Source organism: Rhea americana, unplaced genomic scaffold (assembly GCF_003343005.1).
Source record: "Rhea americana isolate MKP2758 unplaced genomic scaffold, rheAme1 scaffold_241, whole genome shotgun sequence".
Classification (NCBI taxonomy): domain Eukaryota; kingdom Metazoa; phylum Chordata; class Aves; order Rheiformes; family Rheidae; genus Rhea; species Rhea americana.
This window is the reverse complement of record NW_028186359.1, coordinates 356,132-383,247: the sequence shown is the minus strand read 5'-3', so window position 1 is coordinate 383,247 and position 27,116 is coordinate 356,132. Positions and strand designations below refer to the sequence as shown.

General features: G+C 35.9%; 1 protein-coding gene across 1 annotated transcript in view; it reads left to right on the top strand.

The window, feature by feature from the left end:
• The first annotated feature begins 633 nt into the window (after positions 1-633).
• Positions 634-27,116, top strand: part of MAGI3 (membrane associated guanylate kinase, WW and PDZ domain containing 3) — a 45,654-nt gene continuing 19,171 nt past the window's right edge. Inside the window, exons 1-14 of the mRNA XM_085306600.1 lie at positions 634-691; positions 1,921-2,037; positions 4,477-4,596; positions 6,773-6,982; positions 8,305-8,479; positions 9,532-9,611; positions 11,769-11,826; positions 13,217-13,311; positions 15,209-15,397; positions 17,932-18,540; positions 19,538-19,569; positions 21,744-21,897; positions 23,698-23,789; positions 26,777-26,969. Coding sequence (XP_085162726.1) covers positions 634-691; positions 1,921-2,037; positions 4,477-4,596; positions 6,773-6,982; positions 8,305-8,479; positions 9,532-9,611; positions 11,769-11,826; positions 13,217-13,311; positions 15,209-15,397; positions 17,932-18,540; positions 19,538-19,569; positions 21,744-21,897; positions 23,698-23,789; positions 26,777-26,969 — 2,182 coding nt within the window. The remainder of the gene's footprint in view (positions 692-1,920; positions 2,038-4,476; positions 4,597-6,772; positions 6,983-8,304; positions 8,480-9,531; positions 9,612-11,768; positions 11,827-13,216; positions 13,312-15,208; positions 15,398-17,931; positions 18,541-19,537; positions 19,570-21,743; positions 21,898-23,697; positions 23,790-26,776; positions 26,970-27,116) is intronic.

Genomic DNA, 27,116 nt, shown 5'->3' with positions numbered 1-27,116 from the left:
AACATCTTGTGTTTTAACTATTAATTTCAAAACACTTTAGGAATATTGTCACTGTCTGTCTGAGAGGATATTGGAATTGGTTATTAGTTATGCATAAAATCACTTTCTATTGCTCTCCAAACAACTTGTGTAAACAGCTTTTGGGTTTTGTGAGTCTTCGTACTGCATATATTGATACTTGATTTTTTACATTAGCTGCTGTAGCTGTCTGTCAGAAAAACACTATAGAAAAAGGATTAGCTTAATTAAATTCAAAACATAGTTAATGATTTAGCTTGTTTTATTGCAAAAGTACGACTGTGTGGGTGCAAAAAAAAAATCTGTATTTTCAAAATATCAGCAGAGTATCCCTTTATATAAGAAGAACAGATTTTACCTTGTTTTCTTGCCTGCAGATATTCAAATGCATGCATGTTTTCTGCCACTAGTAACTCTCAGTATTTAGTTTTCCAGCTAATGTGTAGTTTTAAGTTACTTGTGTTAGATGAGGAAAACTTTGTAAATAAAATTTTAGTTTTTACAAGCCTGATACATGAACTATACTTTGGCTTTTCTTAAGGGTTTGCATCAGTTTTTAGGTAGTTCACAACAGATTAACTGTTTCCATAAGAAATACTTTATAGAGCACAGATCATGGAGTATCGTTATAATATTGCTGTGTTTTTCTTGCTCAGTTATGGACACTTAACAAGTAAAACCACAGACATGACGTACACAAATGGCCGTTAAATTTCCAATAGATATGTGTATGAGCACTGGAAAAGAGAATGCAGTCATGTTTGAAGTTACAAATCGATTGTCACAATAATTCAGTGTAGAAGTAGTGCACTTGGTTGTACTGTCTGTTCCGTTACTGGAAGATAGGGCCTTCCTGCTGATTTTTCTTTTAATAGTCAGAGTAAGTGTATTAGTAGTACATTTTCATATATTTCCTTTCAAAAGAGTTCAGTAAAAGTCTTGTGAAATGCTCGCTTAAATATATCAAGATTGGATCACTCACATTTTAATGCTTCATGCAATAGTGTTCTACAATAAGCGAGTAGTGGGTATGTACTTTGGGAGTTATATAAATGTGGTATATCTCATCAGTACAGAACCCTGTTGACAGACAATAATTCATTTCCTACTGCAGAAAAAAAAATCTATAAGCCTACTGAACATCTGCAAATTTACAGATCTATATTTGGGCTTGTAAATTGTAGTTAAATGTTATATATCCAGTTTATCCCTGCACAAGCAAATTGAATATTTTAGAAATTAGGATTACAGATCTGATGTTCAGTGAAAGCTTGCATAACAAGACATGCAAGGGGGGAAAAGTATCTGAGCAGAATTTGAAACAAAATGTCTGGATTTAAGATCATAGCTGAACAAAAAGTACCTATTTTTTTTTTTTTTTAATGGTGAAGGCATAAATGAATGACCATCTTTGTAGTCAGATATCTGAATTTGAGAGATTTTTCTTTGCAGCCTACATATGAAGCAGTTACTAAACCAGTGAGATAAGGTTATACTCTGTAACACAATTTAGCTTTGCTGCCTGTGTTTGCTTACTAGACCATGCACTGCATTGTCATTCAATCTTGTACTATTATACTGATTTTGTCCTATATCATCAATTTCCACAAAGAGAGTTGAGAACTGTTGATGCTGTGTAACTAAAAGCTCTTTGTAATTTACTAACGCCATCTATTTTTTCCTTATTATGGCTGGAAACCTGATCAATACCAAAATGTTTTCCTTCATCTTAACTAGGTTTTAACATATAAGTGTAACAGTTTAAAATAATTTTGCCTCCATATTGCTATTTTTGAAGTATTAAAATTTTACCATTAGAATGAAAGAATGATTTTTCTTTTTTACCACAGGAGTTCTATCTGCACAGCTTTTGTTTTATTTCTTTGTTTGTTTTTGTTTTAGGAAAAGTCATCAACAAAGATTTGCGTCACTACTTGAGCCTTCAGTTCCAGAAAGGCTCAGTAGACCATAAACTACAGCAAGTGATCAGAGACAATCTCTATTTGAGAACCATTCCATGTAAGTGTGTAAAAGTCAGCCTCATTTATTCTGTTTGTGTTAAACACAACATAATTCAAGAGTTTTAAATTCATTCTTTCTTAATTTGGTTTACATTTTTACCTTTTCAGTAGAAATTTCTGTAAACAGCTTTGTCAGAGTAATCTCATATCTTAAGTTGCAATCAAAAGTTACTACTAATATGGTCTGACAAAACATCAAAAACTTCAGAATTCAAAACTCAAAGTATTTTGGTATGTTCGCAATATTGATGTTTAACTCGTGGCAAGTTCGTAATTTATTACTGACGTTAGAATATCCATAACCACCATGGGAAATAAATCTTCCTCAGCATGATTAAGCAGAGTAAACACATCATGATTTTGGTCAATGTATTGTTTTTTGCACAAAGAGGAGATTAAGATCCCCCAGGCTGTCACGTAGAACTAGACAGAGTAGCGCAGCTGGAAGGGGGAGGTGCAGGACGGATTATATACAAAAAAGGAGACCCAACTGCTGCAATGACAGAAGATAGAGTGGAACTGTTGCTGGTTAATCCTGAAAAAAAAAAGTAGGAGGTGGCAGCAGCAAGAGGAAGACAATCTGTGTCCCAGGAAGAGGAGGAAGGAACAGGATATGGACAAACGTAAGTGTCACAACAGGAATTAATTAGTCAGAGATTCTGGATGGATCTGTCTCGTTTGTCATGCCAGCCCTTCTACTCTGAGCATCTATTAGCATCTCTCAGTCCAGCCAAGGCAGGTGTTAATTCGCATTTAACTAGATACCTAAAGGTTACTGCTTCTGAGAATGAAAAATCATTTTGTCAGTCTTTTTTTTTTTTTTTTTTTTTGGTCATTCATCACTGATCAGCTTCAAAGGCTCTTACAAAAATGTTTGAAATCTTTCACACTGAGTGCCTGTCAGTATCAGACTGTTAGTGGATTTTAGACTTTGCTCACTCTAAATTGTCCATTTTAGTAGATGTGCTTAAGATCATTCTTCTCTTTAGTTACTAGACATTCTTAAAGCATTCTGTGTACCACCCATGTGAAAAAATTGCTATCTACTTTACAGACAAGCTAAGGGGGAACTTCCAGTGAAATGAACAACCTTCTGATGATGATGAATTAAATCATTGAGCTAGGACAACTCTGAACATGATGCCTAAAGTATACCCACTTTTTTTTTAATTAAATATGAAATTATATGGAATTTTCCATTGATATGTGTGTATGGTATCAGATGATTTGCTTAGTCTACTGAGAGGTTGCTCTGTTCTTGTGGGGCAACTGCAGCTTCTAAAAACATCTCAAACTGTTTGCTCAGATAAAAACATTTCTTTCAGATTATAGGAAACCCCTTTCAAGGTAAAGGATGCTGACAGCTACCAAACATCCTGTCTTTACATTTTCCCTTTCTGTGGGATTTCTTTTCTTACATCCTTTACTTTGTTTCAGAATTTTGCTGATTAAAAAGGCTCATTACCTATTATGTTTAAATATTCGTTGAACAACAAATTTATAACAGCTTGTCAGCTAACATTTTTTTAACCAAAGGAATTTCATCCTCAATTTAGCATCATTATAATATTGAGTATGCCCAGGAATTTGTGGCTTTCTTCAAAGATAATAATATTGAAATGCAGTTTACTTATTAATAGTTTAGGCTGCTCCCTGAAAAAATTGACATGTATCTATTAGGTTATAAGCAATACTAAATTAGTAAAGTCCTTTCCAAGAGAGCTTTAATTAAGCTATTATAACTATGGGAGACCCTTATTCATAGACTTAAACACTTTGAGAACCTTTACATTGACACAGCAATTTACTGGTTGCCTTGAAGTTTTGCTTTATCACAACTGGTGGGTTTTTTCCTTCAGGAAAAAGCTTATCCATAGCCAGGATTTGGAGTACAGATGAATTACACTGTGAACTGTGAGGCTAAGAAATAGTTTCTGTACCCAGTTACGGATTTGGTGACCCAAAAGTCAAATGTGTGTAATCACGCTGACTTCTTTGCAAATTAGTGAATTGGTATGGGTGCTCAAAACCAGGGAAAGATAAAGTACCCATACAAATGTGTTAAAATACTACAGCTGTTAAATAGTTCCCCACAATCATGAACTAGCATTGCCTTGTCCAGGCCAGTACCAGCTTCCACTGAGTAAGTTTTTGGTTCATAAAATACATGAAAAAGATCTCTCTCATTGTTACTCCATCCTGCTTTTTTTTTCTCCTCCCCCCTTGATGCCATAACTGTCATTCCTAAATAATTTATTGCCCTAGTTTTTATACATTACTCTTTGCTTACTTGCCAGTGTTCTGTTATCTTTTTGGAATGACACCATCATTGTATGAAGTTTCAAACATCAGTTGTTTTTACTGAATTTTACAGGCAGACTTTGATAAACATGCATCCTTCAAGTGTCTTACAAATGTGTTTTCCCTGTCTTTTGAGGCACTACGAGGGCTCCCAGAGATGGGGAAGTCCCTGGGGTAGACTATAATTTCATTCCTGTTGAGCAGTTCAAAGCACTGGAAGAAAGTGGAGCCTTGCTGGAAAGTGGAACATATGATGGTACGTTGATCACATTTATCAGAATAGGAATACATCTAGGAGTCATGTCCAATATCTTTGACTAAGTGTAGCTCCATGTACCTGGAGGTGCCACTTTTCCTATCCATTGATGGTTATTGCCGTAGTAGAGAAGCAATATTACATCTGTGTTATAATTAGAGTATCTGTGAAGAGAAGTAGCTGTCCTGTTTTGAAGCTTTATTTGGGCCTTTTGTCACTTCTGTTATGAAATCGCAAGCAGTCCTGCCAACCAGTCTTAGCTATCTGATTATTTTTCATATGGCACTTTTGAAGAAGCCCTCTGAAAATATTTGTTTATGGTTGATTGGATTTTGTTTTAAAATAATTCATTTTTTTTAACCTTTGAGAACAGAGCCATACTCTTCTCAGAGGATCAAGAGGCAAGAGAAATTCCAATACAATAAAAAAATAAACCATTTCACAATGAAAAATTGAACAGCATTAGAACAAATTGTCCAAACTTGTAGTGAAGTTGATTTAGGTTAAACCCTGTGGGGAAAAACATTCTAATGAGGATAATAAAACATCAAGAAAAAATACCAAGAAGTCATCGAACTTCCATCATATGAAGGTTTTTGCTTTGGTTTACTTTGTTTTAAAGGATCAGATAACTCCTAGAGATAACTTTAAATTTCCTCGCATCCCTGAAGAAAAACCCTAAACCTACCTTTGTTTAAAATGGGAGAGACGAAAGACAAGTCTGATTGAACTCTCAGATGTCTTGCACTACTACAGAGCATACCCTGGTTGCAAATATATTTCAAGTAACAATTGTTTTCTGTTGTTTTTTATATCATACAGCTTACCTTTTGAACAGAACACATTGCAGCCATCTCATGTTACTTTTTGTATGTAAGATTATAAAAACAAAGTAAATTTAGCTAGCTGTTTTTTAAATAGGTAGATGTGCTTGAGATCAACTAAATTACAGCCAAATTTTCAGAAATACTGTGTACATGCAGCTTTTGTTGGTGCTAAACTGAAGACATTTATCAGATTATGAACCAGCGTGATTTTTGAAACACATTGCAAACAACAACAAACACACAGGACTCCTGTGTTAGGTAATGTTTTTTTTTCTGGCACATAAATGAAATTGGTTCACAAACAAGAAAAAAGACAAAATTTGTAAAATAGGTAGAATCCACAGTAAGAATTCAAGGAAATACAGAGTCTTTCAGTTTTGTGTGTCTCATACTGTCTGCCGAATCATCCACTCTCTGGAAACCGCCTAACTTCCTAAGCAAAGTTAAAGTAAACTAGCGCTTCTTTTTTCTTAGCTTCCCTTTATCTGTATTTTATTGCTTTGAGCCTAGCCTGTACTGATATTTTCAGAAGGGTTTTTTATTTATTATTTTTTACAGTCAAAATAAAATCTAGCCACTAAATGTTGAGCAGGAATTTTGGGAAGCTCTCTTGCTCCATGAGTGAACTCGCTAGTAAAAATCATATGAGCAGTCAGAAGAGAGTAGTCAGCTACCAAAATTCTTTTCTAGGAAAACAACAGATGATTCTTAATCTTTGTGATTTAGATTAAAATGTTGAAGTAAAAATATGCTCATTTTTCTCAGGTATAAATCATTTTAAGATCAAATTATATCAACAGCTTTGGCAAGTGCATTGTCAACTGATTAATGTAGGACTATAGTTTTTAAAGCAATTTTTTGTAGTTATGTTTATGTAAATAGACATTTTATGTTTCTGCACAAAATCCATTTGCTTTTTGGCTTCCATGTGTTTCTATTGCCACATGTTATTCCAGATAATCAGTACATGTTGTACAATAGAGTAGGAGCAATTGATTTTCACTGTTTTACTTATCTCAGACTCTTTACTAAAGCTCCAGAAAGAGACTTAGTGAATACAAGTTGAAATAACAAATCAGTCTTTCTGTTTGGAAACCTGTTGCAGGATAGAAATTTTGAATTAAGCCTATTATAATGTACAATGGCAACATTAGAAAAAATATATTGTAGGAGTAGATAATTCTTGAGCATTGATTGTTTTTGGTGGTGCTGATGTCTTTAAAAAGTTAAATTTCAGTTCAGGTATTTCACCAACACATTACATAGACAATAAAATGTTCACTGCAACTGCCAGCACTTTCAGCAGGTATGCATAATTTTAATTATCTTGATTTTTATCTCCTGGTCAGGTAATTTCTATGGTACTCCAAAGCCTCCAGCAGAGCCTAGTCCGTTTCAGTCTGATCCAGTGGATCAAGTTCTTTTTGACAATGATTTTGATACTGAATCACAGAGGAAAAGAACCACATCAGTCAGCAAAATGCAAAGGATGGACAGTTCTCTCCCCGAAGAAGAGGAAGAGGAGGAAAAGGAAGCAGTTAATGGCGGTGGAGGGATAGGTTGGTTAACAAGGGGAGAAATTCCCTGAAGTATTTTATGAATGAATAAAAAGTATACAGATAGCATTCATGCTCGCTTGAACAGCTCCCTTAATTTTGGTGAAATCTGAAAATGACTTTCTGTACAGACAGGATTTTGAATGTGTTTTTACTCTATTTTGAAATCATCTTTAAAAAGAAACAGCTGTTCTCCCTGCCAGATGTGCAATTGCATCATAAAATGCACTGCTCAGGAACATGTAGTGCTGGGTATCAGCCAATTACATGAAGAAAGAAAAGTTTATCCACTCTGCAAGTAACGGAATCCCTTCGCAGAGTGCAATTCATACCCTGTAAATTCTATCATTTAATTTTGATAAGATAATTGAATTTTTATGCAGGAGGTTTTAATGAAGCAATTCATTTAAGGGACAGCACTAACTCTTACTAAAGAGCTTTTGGATTATTTTGGTTAAGTGAACTGTTGGAAACCTGAAACTAACTGCAGTGATGTGTGCAGGGTGTAACTGCAGAGAAATAAAGCACAGTGAATTGAGACTGTACCAGTGTCCACTAGGATGTTTCGAAGATTGGTGTGATGCCCATTTCTTCTTGTTATTGTTGTTACCCATCTCAAGGGAGGCAGAAGAACTGATGGTGAAGAAAAACCATCATGCTACATTTGCAGATGATTCTATGTATGAGTGTTTAATAGAGGCTTATATTGACCTGACTGGACCTAATCTTGGGCTTCTGGGCTCACAGCACCACGGTGCAAAGTGGCTGGATGGCCTGGCTGGTGGTTATGTTAATGTCACAAATATCATCATGTGACTGAGGATACTGAGCATGCCATCTAAACTAAAGGGTTAGGTTTGCATTTAAAGATTTCTGCATTGTTTTTTTTCTGAGCTTTTTGTTGTTGTTGCTTGCAGAGGGGTGGAGATGGTATTTATTTTACTAAGAGTTTGACTGTCGACCACATTTTGATTCTGGTGCTTTGAGGAGTGCTCTTGGGATTTTTCCAATGATATTACAAACACTGTTCTCTATGTAGGAAGAGCAGCGAAGTAGTCAACTTGGATTTCTGGCAGTGTTGATTTTGCAGCCTAGGCTCAGACAAACAATGCAAAGTTAGTTCTGTTTGACAAGGGAAAACCAGAATTCAGTGTTCATGTTAGCTTTTAAAAGTTTGTAGTTTAAAATCAAAAGAAGTAGAAAAATACCCATTTATTTGATGTGCATGTTTGACTTTCGCTCATAGCCAGAATAAGAGAGTGGTTCTTAATGAGAAACAACACAAACATGTGACAAATAGTAACACTTTCCCTGAACAACTGCAGAAAACAAAGAAAAACATTCAGATTCTTCTGACTGGATGAAACCTGTTCCCAGTTACAACCAGACAAGCAGCTGCATGGATTTCAGAAATTATTTGTCAAGGGATGAAACCCTGGAACCTCTACCCAAGAACTGGGAGATGGCCTACACAGACACTGGCATGATCTACTTCATAGAGTGAGTAGACTGACATCTCTTGAAGAGTTAGTATACTTTTCTGAAAGTATTAAGTGCAGAGGATCTGCAGTCTAAGATGATATCGACTGTTGTTTTACCCCATTTTATCTGTTCTTATTCTGATATTTGTATGAAATTTTGTGTATTCCTGCTGTTTTGTTTCTCATTTATCCTATGTACCTGTTTTCATTTCCATAGAGCAACTATTTTATTAGTATGTCTCCAAGAAGATGAGTAATTTCAGGGATAAGACAGATTTTAAACTTCTTCACTGTATTTTCATTTAAGGAGCACTTACTGTTCTTTATTGATGGTTCTTAGATACTGTATAGATCTTCAGTATTATGTTTTCTTGTGTGCTGTTGTCATCTGTATCCATATAAGTACAGTTAGTAATGTATTTTTTGATAGTTTTTTTGAATCCATGATGCAGGAAAGCTTTATGTGCAATCAATTTGTTTAGAGTATGTTATCTCTCAAAATACAAAGCTGAGTGGATATTGCTTGGTAAGGTATAACATCATAATATAAGTATAACCTTTTACTCTGTGAAATTTCTCTGAAATATGAGAAATTACTTATTCTTTCTTCCTTTTATGTGCTCTTTGGCTTGGAATGCATGCTTAAAAATATAAATACCACAATGTAGAACCCAAGATAGGAAAGCATCCAAATGTGCAAATGAGGAATAGCCTCTTTTATGAATTCTAAGGCAAAAAAAAAGAATCCTACTGAAGGTTAAACATAAGTAGAAGCTAACTTTTTTTAACCTTTCAGGTAGAAACAGCTGATATTCCCACAAATATTTTGGGGGACAGGAGAGAGTGTTTATACCTCTAACATTTCTCTTCACATGTGTGCTAGAGAGTCTCCAGTGTGCTGATGCTTTTGACATCATGGCTGCCTTTTTAGCATTTTGTGAAATGGCTGAGGTCCAAATAGAGGTTAAATTATCTAAAGGCTACAGTTTAGCTGTGGCAGGAAATATTTAGAAGCTAAAGTACATTTGGAGGGAATTCTCTTCTTCTAATGGCCTATGTTTTGCTCCATAGTCATAACACCAAGACAACCACGTGGCTTGATCCTCGGCTCTGTAAGAAAGCCAAAGCTCCTGAAGATTGTGAAGATGGAGGTGAGATGTTCAGAATTTAGTTGTCACCTGTGACTGATAGTCTCTGAGTTCACCACTGTTGGATAAGATGCATTAATGCTGAGATGGGAGCTTCTTCCTAAAACGCGTGACTCTGGTGTGAACAGACTATAGTGCTGAGTGTCCATAATTTGGTGGTATTAAAGGGTTATCAAAGACTGGAAAAGACCATTACATATTTTCCCTAGAGTGGAGGAATTTGATTGAATTTTGGATATATTGTCTACATTCCTGAGAGGAGAATGGCATATTTTGTTCTAATCAAGTGTGTTGCTAAGGAGAAAACTGGATATATTAGTGAAAATCTCACTGGAAATTGTTATGTGGGTGGGATACAGCAGTAGGGAAAAGTCCGTAAGTACTGGAATATACAAATAATGAGAGAAGATACGGCATAATACACGTAATAATACATAATGCATGCAACATACTACATGATTATGCAAGTAAAGGGAGCAATTTGACTCCCTTTAAATCTTCATCCCCTTACTTACAGGTCGTGTTCATAGTCAGAATGTTCACGATTGGCCTACAGGCAATTCCTGCAAGCCGTTCCTACATAGTCATGCAATTTAGTCAGCTAAAAAAGACTAACAAATAGCTCTGTCTCCTGCAAACATCTGACATGTTACAAAAGCTGAGGCAGATTCAATGGCCTATCATCTTTCTAAATTGCACAGCCTAACAATCATGTATTCATAATGAAGCCAGCTGGAGCAATTGCCTTGTACTGCTGCTTATTAAACATATGTACAGCTCACCGCAGGATAAAAAGAGCACTTTAAATAGAAGAGATGCAGGATATCCAAATGAACAACATATAAATGAATAGTCTCACTAGGTCTCTTGTCAGATTATGAGGAGCGATGCTGATGTTAATAGTGGTAACATACTGTTATATGCTAGGAAAATTGTTCTTACCTTCAAATTTAGAACAGCCTCAAACGAGATTACGTAGAAGTTTTATCCTTCAAAATGTCTAGCTACCAAAATGTATCTATTATTCTAGTATTTAAATTCCCATGATCAAGGTGAGCAGAACAGTAGAGCTGGAATAATTGGACCTCTGTGTTAACTGCTTATTCAGTCAATAACGATCTGCTTCTGGGCACCATCACACTAGAATGTGAATTGTTGTCACAAAAATTTTCTGAAATCTGCCATCAGTTTAAATGTTTGGAGGGGGGTTGTAGCACTTAGTTTTATTTCAAATGTAGCTTTTTTTACCTTAGACTCCTAAATTAGAAATGTCCAAAAGATAGATTTGAGTACTAGTCACTATAAGCTAGCTTGCTCTACGCTGTGAGAGAAGTCAAACAATGGCTGCATTTAGTCTTCTAGGCAGGACACACTAATGTTGAATTTGATGCTGCCAGGGCTAAACAARTACTAGCCAGTTTGGGAATGTCTGCACGATATTACAAACATCAGAACAATTGCATGTGAAAATAATCTACTATGATGGGAGCTGTCTTCTTATTCATCATTTATGGCTGTTATACTTCTGACTGAAGACTTTTAAAGTTGACTGAAAGCTGAAATGTTGTCAGAATGCAGTGAAATATGCTGGTGTTATTGAGAGAATGAATAAAGGTGGCTTTAGTCCTGCCAAGTGGTCTTAAATTCAAAGTGAAAGAGGAATGGTGAAACATGATGTTTAAAGTTTGGAGTGTGATGTAGTTGAGGTATTTATAGCTCTTTTTTGTGCTGTATTTGGGGACATGGGCATACGATTCATATCGTATAGTTAAAAGAATCAACAGCTATCAAATCAAACTGATGATCAATAATTAAATTAATTTTAAATAAAATATTTTTCTTCCCCCTTTATATGTTTTTCCTCTCTAAACAGATTAGTTTATGCCTTGTTTATTGTATGTGTAAAGTGGTGTAATTTCATTAAATACAAGTTTCCTTATCTAGTAGAATAAAGAGCTAGAGTTATAAGGCTCCCTGTGACAGACTAAGTCTTTTTATTTAGAAGGACCAGCCCCAAATGAAGGAAAGAAAAAAGACCTGTGTTCTCTCTCTCTCTTTTTTTTTTTCTTGAGTCTGTAATCTCTCGTTATTTCATAAGAACTCCGATATTTGCAGATAGTTCCCCACTGTAATGGAGAATTTTGTTTTTTCTGATTGCAGAACTTCCTTATGGATGGGAAAAAATAGAAGACCCTCAATATGGAACATACTATGTTGAGTAAGTGGTAACTGTTAATTTTAGCAGAAAATAATGAAGCAGTTGATATGCAATAGGTATAGATTGTAATGCAATATAAGTACTAAACATACTCAGCAGAAATACTTCTAGAGATAGTGAGTACATGGTGCCTAATTCTGAAGCACTGGTATATGGGAAGGTAACTCGGGAGGGTCACACCATGTATTTCTCTTATGAGCATGAAGAGCAAGYAGCAATCACAGTAATTAGTTAATGTGAATAAGATGATTTCATTTTTCTCAGCTCTAATAAAAATGAGGTTGGTTGATCTAAGAATGGTTCCTGTTAAGTGTAAAAGAGCAAGAGTAACTTATATCTCATTGCTGTCTCCAAAAAGTCATCACAACTAAGTGCTAAATTGCTGCAGCAGCTTTTCTCGACCTTCTTCAAGTCAGGGTAAATGAAATCTCTCTTAAACTGTGGAGAAGAAAATTAGCAGAGCGGAAAACAATAACTTCAGAGAACAAGCTAGTAAACTTTGGCTTTGCAAAGACATCGAGTTTCCTTGCCTTTTTTTTTCCTCCTCTCTATTACAGCCTTTTAAAAATTTGCAAAGTGGAATTAAGGTATACCCTACCTTACAATTCAGTTTGTTCTGTCACTTCAAAGGCAATTACAGAAATCGAGAATGAGCAGCATGGAGGAGAGTATCTTGGAAACTTCATATAAAATACAAACCAGAGCAAAACTGTATAGTTTTTTACTAGATGAGTATTTCAAGCAGAAATAAGTAATGTAAGCATATGTAAATGTGCTTCCAAGAATCTAGGTTCTGAAGCTTCTCATCTTAAGAATTTGATTTACAGCTCAAAAAAGGGGAAGGCGGATCCAGTGTTAAGATTACATATATTTATGTAGAGACTTTTACAGAACTGTTAATGTTCATGTAGTCTTTTTCTGTTTTATTTTTGTATGGGGAGTTGAGCTTCTGTTTAACCCACCTAAGGACAAAAACTCCCGGTGTATATCACGAGGGATAGTTTTTATAATTTGATGATAAATGGAATCCTTCAGTCATTGTACTGCACTCTGTTAGAATGAAGTTAAGTCATTAATGTTGCTTAAAAAAATGCCGATTTCTTTTCTTTGAATTATGAAACATTAAAATTTCAGACCAACGTTCATTGCTACGCTTAGCTTTTGGGAAGTAAAATTGCATTAACTTTTAAAGTAAATCAAGTTGATGAAAGGAAAAAAAATGTTTTCAATGATACTATGATACTTTGGTCTTCATTTCTCTAGAGTCTGAGAACTCTAGAGAATGAGATAATGAAAAACAGTATTGTAGGTGTATCTTTTGTATTGTTTTTCCTGTGAAATAGGCAGAATGCTTTATTATAAAAGACTGTTCTTTCTTGTGTGTTTACAGTCATATTAACCAGAAAACTCAGTTTGAAAACCCAGTATTGGAAGCAAAAAGAAAAAAACAACTAGGACAGACTGATGTTGGCCCTTCAAAGTCAGGTATCGCTTAATATTATATTCTTCGTTACTGATATCTGTAAGTAAACTATGAAAAATAGCTTGGAAATTGAAGATTTTGGTGAGTATCAGTTCAAATAAGTCTGGCTTTTTTGCTAGTAGTTTTAAATATTCTAATTAGTGTTTTGTTGTGATGATTAAATTAATTACATTTTTTTTGCCTGAAGTAGTATGTATAATGACTGCAGAAGTTACGTGGAAAAATCCACTTAATTATTTTCATATTTCAAGAATTTTTAATACATAATTTTGCAGCCTAAAGTCACATTATGTATTTTTTCAGACTAGGTGGCTCACTATGTGGTAATCCTTTTCTCAGCAGGGTCCTGCACCTAGGGAGGAATAACCCCATGCATCAGTACAGGCTATGGGCTGACCTGCTAGCAAGCAGCTCAGCAGAGAAGGACCTGGGAGTCCTGGTGGACAAGAAGTTTACCATGAGCCAGTAGTGTGCCCTTGTGGCCCTGAAGGTTAATGGTATCCTGGGGTGGACTGGAGCATCTTTCCTATGAGGAATGACTGATAGAGCTGGGCCTCCTCAACCTGGAGAAGGGAAGACTGGGGGGGGAGAGAAGGGGAATCTTATCAATGTGTACCAGTATCTGAAGGGAGAGTGTCAACAGAATGGGGCCAGACTCTCTTTAGTGGTGCCCAGCGATAGGACAAGAGGTAGGAGGCACAAACTGAAACACCAAAAATTCCACCTGAACTTGAGAAAAAACTTCTTTACTGTGAGAGGGACGTAGCACTGCAAGAGGTTACCCAGAGAGGTTGTGGAGTCTCCTTCCACGGAGATATTCAAAAGCTGTCTGGACACAATCCTTGGAAACATACTTTAGGTGGTGATGATCTCCAGAGTCCCTTCCAACCTCAACCATTCTGTGATATTATCAATAAAACACTTGCATACCAGCAGAGCTTTTTGATCAGATCTCAAATAGTGTCTGCTAATACTACAGGTTAAATATGCAGCATTCTGTATGTGAAAATACTCATTTTAAGTTTCAACTTTTATAATTCATCAGGATAGTAGCTTTATCTTTCTGCTAGTCGTTGTATGTTGCCCTCCAAATTCTGTAGGGTTTTTGGACTTAATTTTTATGTTAAATTTGRACTGAGATTCTAAGACTGATTTTAAAGCATTTTGAAATTTGTAAAGCTGGTTGTCATAAGCAACTTTTGAATATATGGAGGAGGGTTGCAAGAGTTAGTTGGAAGATGCAGGTAAGGCTACACTTGGATTTTTTTTTTATTTTTTTCCCCCCCACTTTTCACCTACTTTGAATTTGGTATAGATGGGAGCTTCAATTCCATCTCCGTTGTAATCTGTACTGCTGTCTTGAAAAATCATTTAACTTGCCCACTCATTTAACTCAGCTGTGAAATGTGGGTGGCAGTATCTTGTCTACTTTATTCCATAACAGTACTGCAGAAGTTAACTAATATTTGTTTTCTGAGCATGTGAAATATCATGAAATTACTTTTGCTGCATGTTTAGTAGACATCTGTGTTATAGATTGTTGAGTTCAGACCTGTATTTTTAATAAGGATGCTGCATTCTTAACACTGTCTTTAATTATTCCTTAGACATAAGGCAACTACTTTTTCAAAAGAAATCATGAACCCTTATGATGTCTTTAAAAAGAAAAACAAAACCCACGTAGCAAAACCAGCCTCGGTTTTCTACCTTCAGGTCTTTTTATTCCATAATTTAGAAATCTCCTGAAGAGGTTTGGTCTCCAGCCTTTGAAAGGGCTTCTTCCTTATTTCTCTGATTATCCATATTACATGTCTGTAGCCACCATCAGTTTGGGATTTAATGGCCACCTACTGGCAGCATTGTTGATGGTGGCTTGTGTTGAATCTTTACCGTGCACAGGACCAGAGAAGTCTCTCTTCACCAGAGATCCAGCCCAGCTTACTGGAACCCTCATACAGACATCACTGAAGAAAAGTACAATGGGATTTGGCTTTACAATCATTGGAGGGGACAGGCCTGATGAGTTTCTGCAGGTGAAGAATGTGTTAAAAGATGGACCTGCTGCACAAGATGGGAAGATTGCACCAGGTGAAGTGGTATTTCGCTCAACTTCCATTTCCTGTGATGCTGTCAGGCCCTAAGAGAGCAGTACAGTTTCTGAGACAGAAAGTTAGGTACCTCCATCCACTGACTTTGAATATGAAATACCTGACTGACTAAAGCAGTTTTCAGATTTGTAAAAGATCTGTGAGAGCAGTGTCTGAAAGTCAGTGTCTGAAATGGAAAACAATGTTCTATATACAAATCTACTTTAAGGACACTCCTGAAGATTTCAGGAGTTCTGTCTCAGTGGAGACAGGTAAGGTCTCCGCTTAGAGTAAGTRGAGGTAAAGGTAAAGGTTTACCTCCTTTACCTTTATAAGGTAAAGGTTTGCAAGCTAAAACTATATAGCCAATTGAAAAATGCTTTGATTTATCGTCCAGTTGTGTGTTTTTTGTATTTATCAATATGCTACAGCCCTTGTAGGTGTATGTTGTTTTATACTCTATTAACATGGAAAAGGGGATTTTTTTTAATAGAAAGAATTTGTCATCAGCTACCTAGCTTTCTGGGTTACCTTCTAATTACAAAATATTGCATGCACATGTATCTTGAAGTTTGAGAACCACCATGCAATGAGTAATCCTGCCTTTCCTGAAAGAGTATTCCACAAGGAGATAAAATTTTACTTCAAGCTTCTGTGAGAGGAGGTTAGTAAGTAATAATCAGAGAGATGAGAAAGCAGGGAATAAGGCCCTTTCTTTTTTTTTGGGGGGGAGGGGGGCCTCTGGGACCTTTGCATTGGAAAAAAGAAACRTTGGTATGTAAAGAGGATGAGGGTGTCTCTTGAGACTTAATACCTTTTCTTGTTTCACTTGATGGGAAGTTGATTTGGGGTTTTTGGGGAGAGTTTGCTCAAGTTTCAGCTCCTGACTGGGATAAGTCACAGCTCTTCCTCATTTTTACAGGATACTATAATTTTAGATTCAGATTTATCTTAAGCAGATATGGAATACTAGTAGGCTTATGTGATACTGTATATTATTTTGGGTACTTAAGATCCTCACATGAGGACTGTATAGAGTTCTTGAAATCTTGCTATAGCAACTTTTTCAAGATTCATTGTTTCCTTTACTGTTCTAGGGAGAGAGGGGTGGTTGTTATAATGCACACTATTTCAGTACCAAAGCTTGCAACAAGCCTTGCAACAGACCTTGCAAGAGACATTTGGATTAAAAGTAATTCAAAGGCTTTTACCATAGCTTTTATTTATTCATTAACACATGTTCATAATTGACCTCTTTTTAGGCCTTTTAGATGTTTTTATCTAATACATAAATATTTACTTGATCAATTCTAACAGAGGGAATGTCAAAAGCTTTAGAATTTGATGTCATTTACTTAATAGTCTCTGCTCATTGTTTATATGGAAAGTAAAAATAGTGATTTGAATCCTCTTCTGTGTTTTGCCTGGTTCCTGCCAAAAAAGCATAACACCAAATGTCAAAACTGCAGTATGAAAGAATAAGCAAAGCTGTATGAATTGGGCAAGTAGAGAAGCAAGAGAGATGAGAGAAACTGTAATCTGTGAAGAACTAAAACATATTTTCACTGTTATTATAGACTTAAATTATTTATATGCTTGCTGTAATTTAWGATTTACATACTAGAGAAGGCAAAATGCTCCTTTACATATCTGACATGCTTTCCTACTTTTCTGGTAGGAAAATAATTTATGCTTTTGATGGTTTAATAATATTTACTTACAAAATGAAACAAAAATTGTGTTGCTGATCTGCTGTTTGATCTTTTTTGTATGCAGTTCATTTCCGTCTGTGTAGAAATGAACACAATATTGCAGCGCTGTGTTGTATGGACATGTTCAAGCAAAAAGATGCACATCTATTTATAATAGAGTTAATATTATAGGAGAGTTACTGTTTTACTGATGTCCAGGGGTTCAAGTGAAAAGACGCTTTGCTCCCTGGGAATATTTATTGCACACATGTAAATTTCTGTCATCAAATTAATACATCATTTCATGATACATCATGAAATAAAGTTTCAGGATCTGACACCTACTTCCACTTCATACTGGAAATATATCTTTAACCATGTTTAGTGTCAATATAAGGACATGGAATATGTGTGGGCACAATCCTAACTTAAGTTCAGCCAGTCCTAAAATAATTATAGGAACAAAAAAAAAATCTGATTTATTCTGGATTGAATTTAGAATACTGTACAATATGAATTAAAGCATAAGACATCTGCTTGCAGTAATRTGTATGCACTGTTTATCTTCTGTGGCAGTGCAGTATCGCTTATTAAATCTACTGCAGATTAAACTTCATATATTTAGCACATTAAGTTCTGATATGAAATTGAATAAATGCAAACAGGAAATTCTTTAGGCTTTTTTGGCAATAGATAGCTAAGAGGTAATAGCACATCACCATTCATTATTCTTAAAGATTGTACAGTGATTTTCTCCAGGTTTTGTTCTGCGCTTCAGAACATTGCAAAGGTGTGGGTGATTTAATTTCTGGATTTGATGCTTTTTAATTTCCTTTTGTAACAGGTGATGTCATTGTAGACATAAATGGAAATTGTGTCCTTGGCCATACCCATGCAGATGTTGTCCAAATGTTTCAACTAGTTCCTGTCAACCAGTATGTGAACATGACTTTGTGTCGTGGTTATCCTCTTCCTGAGGACAATGAAGACCCCATCGTAGATATAGTGACAGCTACACCTATTATCAATGGACCGTCTGTGACCAAAGGAGATGTTTGTGTGACCAGCCAAGATTTAATACCAGGCACAGTTGTGTTGGATCAGAATGGAAAACTGGGTCCTATGTTAGTCAATGGTCGTCTGAATGGCCCTTCCATGGATACAAATGAGCAGAGGATCTCTGTTGCATCTTCAGGAAGCTCTCAACCAGAGCTGGTCACCATTCCTTTGGTCAAAGGTCCTAAAGGCTTTGGGTTTGCTATTGCAGACAGTCCTACAGGACAGAAGGTGAAAATGATTTTAGACAGCCAGTGGTGCCAAGGCCTTCAGAAAGGAGATGTAATCAAAGAGATTTGCCATCAGAATGTACAGAGCTTGACACATCTGCAGGTGGTTGAGGTGCTGAAGCAGTTTCCAGTAGGAACAGAGGTGCCACTGCTTATCTTAAGAGGCGGTACGTATGTAAATTTGCGTTTATCATGTACAACTGTATGCTCTTTTCGGTGTGATACATTAATTCTGCCCAATTTTTGAAGTTAAATAGCAGCTTATTATATTTCTAAGCCATCCTGCTCTATGTTTAATTTACACCCCTGAGTATTTGGGGTGGGAGAATGCAACTAGTTTTGCTTTTACAAAAAATTTATAATTAGATGTTTATGCACTGTCTCTTACAAACATCTGGGGAGAGTTAAAGCAAAAAATGCAGTCTCTAGTATGATACAAATGGCATGATTGGTGGGTTTGTTTAAGGCTTTACAAATGTATTCCAGTAACCTAGCTGTAACGAACAGGTGATCACAAGTGACAGGAGGAAGCATCAGCAGCATGGTGGAACTGATCACTGGAAATTGCTAGTAAAAATCTTATTTTCATATTTACATATTTATATTTCTTCATTGGCTATCATTTACAGACCAGAAGGTGTCCTTTCCCAACAGACTGACTAGTAATTTAATGTGCATTTTCCAAGAAGGAACTGAATTATAAAGCAACACATGACTGCTTAATGTCCTTTTAAGCTTTTATTACAGCCTTGAATGTCATTTCAGTCATAAGTATTTGCAAAAATCTCCAGGTCTTTTTCTGTATAAATGCTATTATTCCTTAATCAGCTAAGGAGATTAAATTTAATTTCTTTAGTAGTAAGAGAAGTTCCACCAGCCAAATTCACTATTGCATGAACTAATGTGTAATTCAATTGATTGGTGTCTAGTAAAAGGAGAAATACAATGCATGGTGGTACACTAGAAGTATAACTTGAGATATCCTCTAAATGATGATTTTGGCCAACTGAGTGTTCAGTTTGCATTTTAAAAGAATAGCAAATGAGCAGTAATCAGTTTCAACCCAAGACGAGCCAGTTATACTGGCTTAATGCTGTTTGTGATTGTGATGATCTAGTATTTCAAATTTAGTTCTGCATAGATATTTTCTGCTTTTTCCTTTAGGTCCACCTTCACCTACTAAAACTGCCAAAGTGGTGAGTATTAATGATGTATTTATCTCTGTTTCTGATGGAGAAATTTCAAGGTCTTTTGGTTGCAGAACACACTCAAAAGTATGTTCTACTTAACATAGAAGTTCTTCCACAGAGTCATGTGAGTTTTTTGAGTTTTTCTGAAATGTTTCATAGGGAAGATAGATTTCTCTTTTCTTACTACTGAAATATGAAGAATGCAGCAGAGGTCTTGATTATGAGAATACATGCAGTATTGTTGATTTGCCATAATTGTAAATATGACATTGCTCTGCCAGTTCTTTCAGAATTCCCCTTTTGCACTATGCTTGAAATTGCTACTATTAGAAATATATAACTTGATATTTATCTGCATGCATACTTTGACTTGCTTTTGTAATCTCATCTCTTGATTTTTAGTTCCTGTGGTAATTTGCAAGGATGCTTTAGCAAAACTGTCTCTATTTAGCTGGCACAAATTAATTGTCAAAGTAACTGCTCTCAGAATACCCACTGAAGAGGAAACAAAATACAACATCTCTTTTTTTTTCCTTTGCTAATTACCTGTATCCTGTATTAAAGCAAAGTGGGATTTCTAAAGGATGCTTAAGATACTTTGACTCTTCTCAATCCTGACATAAAACTAATGAACCAGTTAGTACTCCCTTCTTAAAATGCTTCCTTATCTTTGAATCCTTATGTTAAAAAGATCTCTATGTAGTTATACATTTCGTATTTGATGTTTGTTATTCTTGAAAGTTTGATCTGTTAGGTTATCTTTGACATATATTAGCTCTGTAAAGAATCCTTGGGATTAATAAAAAACATTGAGATTTAATAACGTACATAGTAATGTATATTTTTGTCATGAACTTAGGAAGTTGACTAGTCAGTGCCCATCTCTTCAAGAACAAACATGTTTCTTTAAGAATATTTCTTGTACACCACAAATTATTTAATTTTAGAAAAACCCTATTACCTGGGTGTAGATAGTCCTGCTATGCAAGTACTGAAGTCATATCCCAGCACTTGGAGAAGATAAGTTCACTGTGCTTAAAACAGTCTGTACTCTATAAAACGTGCAGATTCAGTTCCTTGTGAGAATACAGCTGCATAAACCAAATAAATCACTGCATAAATATGTGCAGTTTGAGAACACAAGTCTTGTCAGCATATGTCAGTGTATTCTATGCAAGCATGCTAAAAATACTTATGACTTAGGGTCTCACATTCGAGCACACATGCAATAGCAACTTTCCCACAGAGCACTCAATGTTCAGTGGCATTAAGCGGCATGGCAAACTAATTCAGTTAAAAAGGGCAAGGTCTTATGTTTATAAACATACAAGAAGTGTCAAACTACTAAATCCCTTGGGGGAATTTTCTTCCACCCTTCTTAAAAGGGCATCTAAGTCTGTTCTAATTGTGTTTTTGTTTAACATGCACAGATGCATGCAGACTACCATGCTCCAATCTTCCAGTTTGGGTTTCAGCCCAGAATCAGTATTTAAAATTACTCTAGTGCATAAGCCATTGGAAATTAGGATGGGAGGCTACAAGGATACTTGTTGTCCTTCTTCTTGAAATAGTATTAGGAGTGCTGCAGCAACTCTCACATCATAAAATAAAAATGCAAATACTGAATTTTTATTCCTTATTGTATTTATGCCTCATAATGCTCCAGTGTATTCCTCCTGATCAGTGCTTTATAATGTCCTTGTAATGTCTGCAGCAGGCAACTTGATATTGGACATACCTGATGTTTTCTTCATTGTTTTGATATAATTCAGCAGCTTGCAGTTGTGAGGAGGCAGTTGCATATTGAGCTGCTAGTATCCTGTAGCCAACATGAGTAAATTGCAAGCAAGAGCAAGATTAAACTTGTAATCATAAGGAATCACATAGGTTTATTTCTCTGTGAGCATCGGTCACTTTAACAAGTTTCTAAGCCCAGACTTAAGTAGAATTTCAGGACATCCTTGGAAGCCTTTAGCAGTCTGGTCAGATGCGTACTGTGAACACAGCTTATATATTGGAAGAGCTAAGTGAAATTGTAATATTTTTTCCTTTATTCCTTTGGTTTGCTTGCATTTCAACTCTATGAGATGTTTATTGCCTTTACACACACATGTAAACAAGTGCAGTTACTGCTTTTGGTTTAATATGGATCTTATGGGGATGGGGGGGGTCTGTTTCAGAAAGATAAGCAGGACAATTCAGGGAGTTTAGAAGCTATCAGCAATCCCATTCCACAGCCTATGCCTTTTCCACCCAGTGCTGTGAGGTCGGGCTCTCCTAAACTAGATCCTTCAGAAGTCTACCTGAAGTCTAAGACTATACATGAGGACAAGCGTGAGTATATCAACTTAAACTCAGAAATATTAAATTATGAAAAAAAGTTTCCTGTATGTCACGTATGTGGTAAAACTACTGTGCCTTAATCTTGTGTGTGTGTGTGTGTATACATACATACATACATATATATATATATAAATTAAAAATAAAATATTTTGAGAAATGCGCAATTCATACAGAAATTTTTAAAAAATGGAACCTTAAAAAAAAAAGTTTTGTTATCCTTGTTATCCTCTGTTATCCTCTGTTATCCTTGCTAAAACACATATTTGTTCTTGTCCAGTTACTACTGCATGTCTTTAACCTTGTTCAAGGCACACTTGGAAAGAACACTGTACAATATGATTTATACAGCTGCACTGGAAATTGTAACTCAGGATTGTATTTATAACATTATCTGGTTTTACTAACAAAGATACATGATCAGTTAATGAAAAGAAGCACATATTGTATAAAACTACTGACTCATTATATCAAATGTAATACAATACATGGGGTAAACAAAAACCTTTTGTTGTGCCAAGAATGCTGGCCAAACCTGTTCCGTAAATATTGTGGAATAATCAATAATATGGGCTACCTTACAGAGATAGAGAGCTGATGGGAGAGCAAGGGAGGTATAAAAGGTAACCAAACTTGAAAAGGACTTATAATGTACATGAAATCCCATCAGCAAATGATGCATTGCTTCTAAATGTCTGATTATCAGCCAATATATTCCCCTATATATATTCCAACATGTTCCCCAACTGTATTTGCAATAAAATGATTAATTATAGAAATTACGCAATATTCTCCTGATAAAAGGAAGCATGACTTCCTCTTCCAAAATAGATCATTTGAGATACATGGCCTATTTTAGCATCATCCTTACTTAGGTGAATTTCATCAAGGTACTTTTACTTGATCTCAGTGTATCTGACTCAAGCCAGATATTGTTCTCCTGAGTAATGTTAACTGGCCAGCAGTAAATGTTATAAGAAGTAGAAAATAAAGAGTCTGTTTTGCTGACATTGACATAGTTATGTTAAAGAAGTTCAACACTTTTATCAGCACTTTTTCATAGCTTTGCAAGTACAGGTTTTACTGATGGGCCAGAAGAGGCTAATGAAGTGTTCCTTGAGATGTTTTCTGAAAGAATCCTTTGTTAATATTTTAATAGAGCTTTGCAACAGATAGACTTATGCAAATGGCTCCATAGAAAAATTGTACAGCCAGTTTTAAAAAATGCTGTTTATAACAAACTGTCATTAAAGACCATACTGTCAGAGGTCAGAGCAAAATAAAACTAAGCAAACTTGACATGTCAAATAGTTTAGCATGCCAAAAGTCAGTTACAATAACTACGCTGGAACACAGTAGGAAATTTCTGTTTGTTATATCTTAGTATGAAATCATGAAAGAATGAGCTTACAGCATTTTTACAGCAATGTTACAACTCTTCAAGCTCTAAGGTGCTCTAATTTTCAAATATCTGAAGTAAACCTGATAATTTCAGTGTTCTGAAATATATATATAGTTCTGAGCTGTATTACAGTCTGGATTTTGTCCCCATACTGCATATGAAAGCAGCTCTGATTTGTCCTTTGGCATTCATCAACCTATCCTTTGTTTTTTCAGCTTTTTCTTGAAAAAAGCTTTTCTCATATTGGGAAGAGAGCCACTGAAGATTTAACTGTTCAATTTTTTTTTACTCTGTTTCTGGTTATTGTGTTCTGTCAGGATGACCAACAAAAGAAATCTTTGAATAATCAAAGATAATTCTTTGAGTGTTTTTGAAATGTTATTTTGTCTTAGCTCCAAACACAAGAGATCTAGATGTTTTCCTGCGAAAACAAGAGTCAGGCTTTGGTTTCCGGGTGCTTGGAGGGGATGGACCAGATCAACCAGTAAGTGAAATTGTTTACAGTTACCTATGTATTACCTTACAATACTACCCTTAGAATGACTCATACTTTCTCATTCTCATTTCTCTCCCCTTCTAAATGATTCAGTGATGCTACTGTCAGAATCACAAAAGGTCTATCTTAGTACTTTCTTTACCATTATCTGACCCAGTATGTGTTTACACTTCTTCATTCCTTTTTAAAGTGGTTTCCCAAAGTATTTTCAGAGCTAATTGCATACTGCCAGGTTAAACCAAACAATATACTATAAGGTAATTATTTAATTAGTTTCCTGTTTAAGCATGAGAGAGTGTTCAAAATACAATTTCATAACAGCTGAAAAAAATGATGGTGAAAATTGACTTGCTGCTGTGGAAAGTAACAGGTATGGTTCAGTTGAACCTTCATGATGACATGGGAAGACATTTTGTTTGCAGAAAAGAGTAAAAAAGAGTAAAAAACTTTTTATTTTTGTAGTATGAGAACTGTGAAATTACTCTTCGTGCTCTGTATTCAGAAGCAAGCAAAGCCAAGCTTATAAAACTTTCAGAAGGGAAAATTATCAATTCAGTAACTGCTTTTTAAAGATCAAGAATTGGAGACTCCAGTTACCAGATTCATATCGAATTTAAGAATTGGTGCAATAGTCCAGTTTTTGAGAGAGGAAAATTGCTTCATTTTCTGTCAGTGAAAGATTCCTGAGTAATCCAGTTAAAGCTGAAAGGTGTAATCAGATTTGATTAAAGCTAAGTAGCGTAAACAGTGCTCTGAGCAAGCGCACTAACTGTTCTTAATGTATGGTCAGTGATCTGTTGTAGGGTTTTTATTTTTATAATCACTTTGGTATTTTTTGCATGCTATTTTACTTAAGGCAGCAAGTTTAGCCTCATGTCTAGCACTGTATCTTCTTGGGGGCCACAAATGCACTGGCCATAACCCAAGGACTCCAAAAGTTGACTCTAGTCTCTGTAATCATTTTTGAGTGTCTGTGAGAAACCAACAGTTGAAGAGCTAAAGGATGAATTTAGATTTTGAGATGAGTTGTAGGAGAGCAGACAAGGGAAACAACTCTAACTAAATAGAGTTTTTAAGCTCTTGTCCCATTCAAATTCAAATGAAGGGAAGAAAATGGTTAGTTACCTTTCTTTCCTTTCATCTTCATGATTGACTTCAGTCAACAAGACTCCCATTCGCTTTTTATTTATCTAGATTCTTTGGCAACAGTAGTTCTCCATCAAGCCCATAATACTGATCTATATTTCTGTAATTGTTGCTGTATTTTGGGAATGATTTAAAGGATAGTGTTGGCACTAAACCTTTGTATGTTATACCACCTAATCTTGTTAGAATCTTGGCACAGAATGAGCACTGGTGATGCTCTGTATGGCGTACATGCCAGTTCTTACTGGGAAGCAGATGTGTGGAGGGAATCTTTGGCTTACCCTGGAAAATTTCTGACAAGCTTTTCTTTCAAATGCAGCCAAATGAAATGAGTCAAGCTTTAGGGGGGTTGTGTCCTTCCCTTTACCTGAAAATCTTCAAAAACATACTCTGTTTTGTCCATTGGAGTGCCTACTAGTGAGGCACTACTGCTACTAGTGAGTTGCACTCAGGGATGTGAGAATGACCTTCCAGTGCATTCTTTCAGGCTGTTACTTGCCTTGTGTTTCTCTAACATCTTGGGAAAATAGAAAATGTACTTCAGGATTTTCATAAGAACCCTGAATCAGAAGCTGGATTCCTTCTCTAGATGGATATTCAGATTGTTTTGCATCTCCAGCTGTCATCAGACTGTGGCTCTAACATTTGTACAAGAGGAAGAGCACTGATTAGAAGCTGTTTTGTTTTAACCCAGTTGGTGACGAGAATTTGGTTATGGTTTTACATCATCAGTGTAACAAAGTTTCCTGGTTTAAGCCTACAGAGTTGCTGTGTAGTTTGACTCAGATGATGTCTCTGCTTGAGTGGTCCTTGTGGCAAAGGTGGAGGCAGACTGGTAAATGCTTTTGTGGAAACTCCTGGATAGTCCATTCCTGTTATGGCAGTCTTTATGAAATAGAGTGGATTCTTCTTGAAAGACCAAAAATTTTCCCTGGAGAGAAGTTAAACTTACACTGTATTGTCAGAGACTATTTCCTTAACTGTCACATCAAGAAAAGAAGCTTTTGGAATAGAAATGCTGGTAGATTGCCTTCTGATTACGATTGAAAGAAGATAGATTTTTTTCCATTCACAGCTGTGATCAAATGCCAGCCTTTTTCTAACACGCAGTTAAATAAAAAGAAGAGCAATGTTCCTCCTCTTGAAGAAGAATAGGCAATCTTACTTCTGTTGCACTTTATAGCATTTATCATCTTTTGTTTCTGTAACAACAATAGCTGTTGGTAGGTGTCCAGCTGATGTCGTAAATGCTGTGTGCGGATGATCTGCCCTCTAATGCCTCACCTCAAACAGCTACTGGCCATAATTGTTCTTAATCTTTCATTTAACCTGAATGTGATTGTAGCATATAAAATAGAGTATGTTGTTATCTGTGACATATTTACCTGACACTTTATGGGATGTGAGCAGACAAAATTGATATAGGGAGTGCAACTTTGAATTTTTTTGTCTAATCACCAACAGCTGTGCACTGAAAACCTTAAAGCATGAAACTGTCTGGGCAGGTGAACTTGAGTTCTTTCCAAAGCTTTTAGTTCTACCCCAAGCACTCTAGCCTTGTCTTGTCTTACATATTGATGCCTCCAGAATTCATTGAAAAGCTTTGAGTATTTATTGAGCCCTATAAGCCCCAAATTCTGTCAATTCATTCAACTGGCTCAAGCTACACTCACCAACTATGTTTCTGCTGGAATATGATAAACAGATAATCTTTAAAAATATCTCCCAAAAGTTCTTATCTGTCAGGAATCGTATGGATTCCAAACATTAAGTATTTTGATGTGTTCATATGCTACAGTTCAAACCCACTGATTGTGCTTCATTGATAGATTTATATTGGAGCTATCATCCCATTGGGAGCAGCAGAAAAAGATGGCAGGCTTCGAGCTGCTGATGAACTGATGTGTATTGATGGAGTCCCTGTTAAAGGGAAATCACACAAACAAGTTTTGGACTTAATGACCAGTGCTGCACGGAATGGTCAAGTACTGCTCACAGTCCGGAGGAAGATCTTCTTTGGTGGTATGTGTCTGTCTGTCAGGAGAGTGTACTGTGGGAAATGGAGCCTGGCTAAAGGAATGCTTACATTTTTATAATCATGTCAACTGAAGTTGCACTGAAACATATCAATTATTGCAGTAGAACTGAGTGACTTCTGAGATTAAAGAC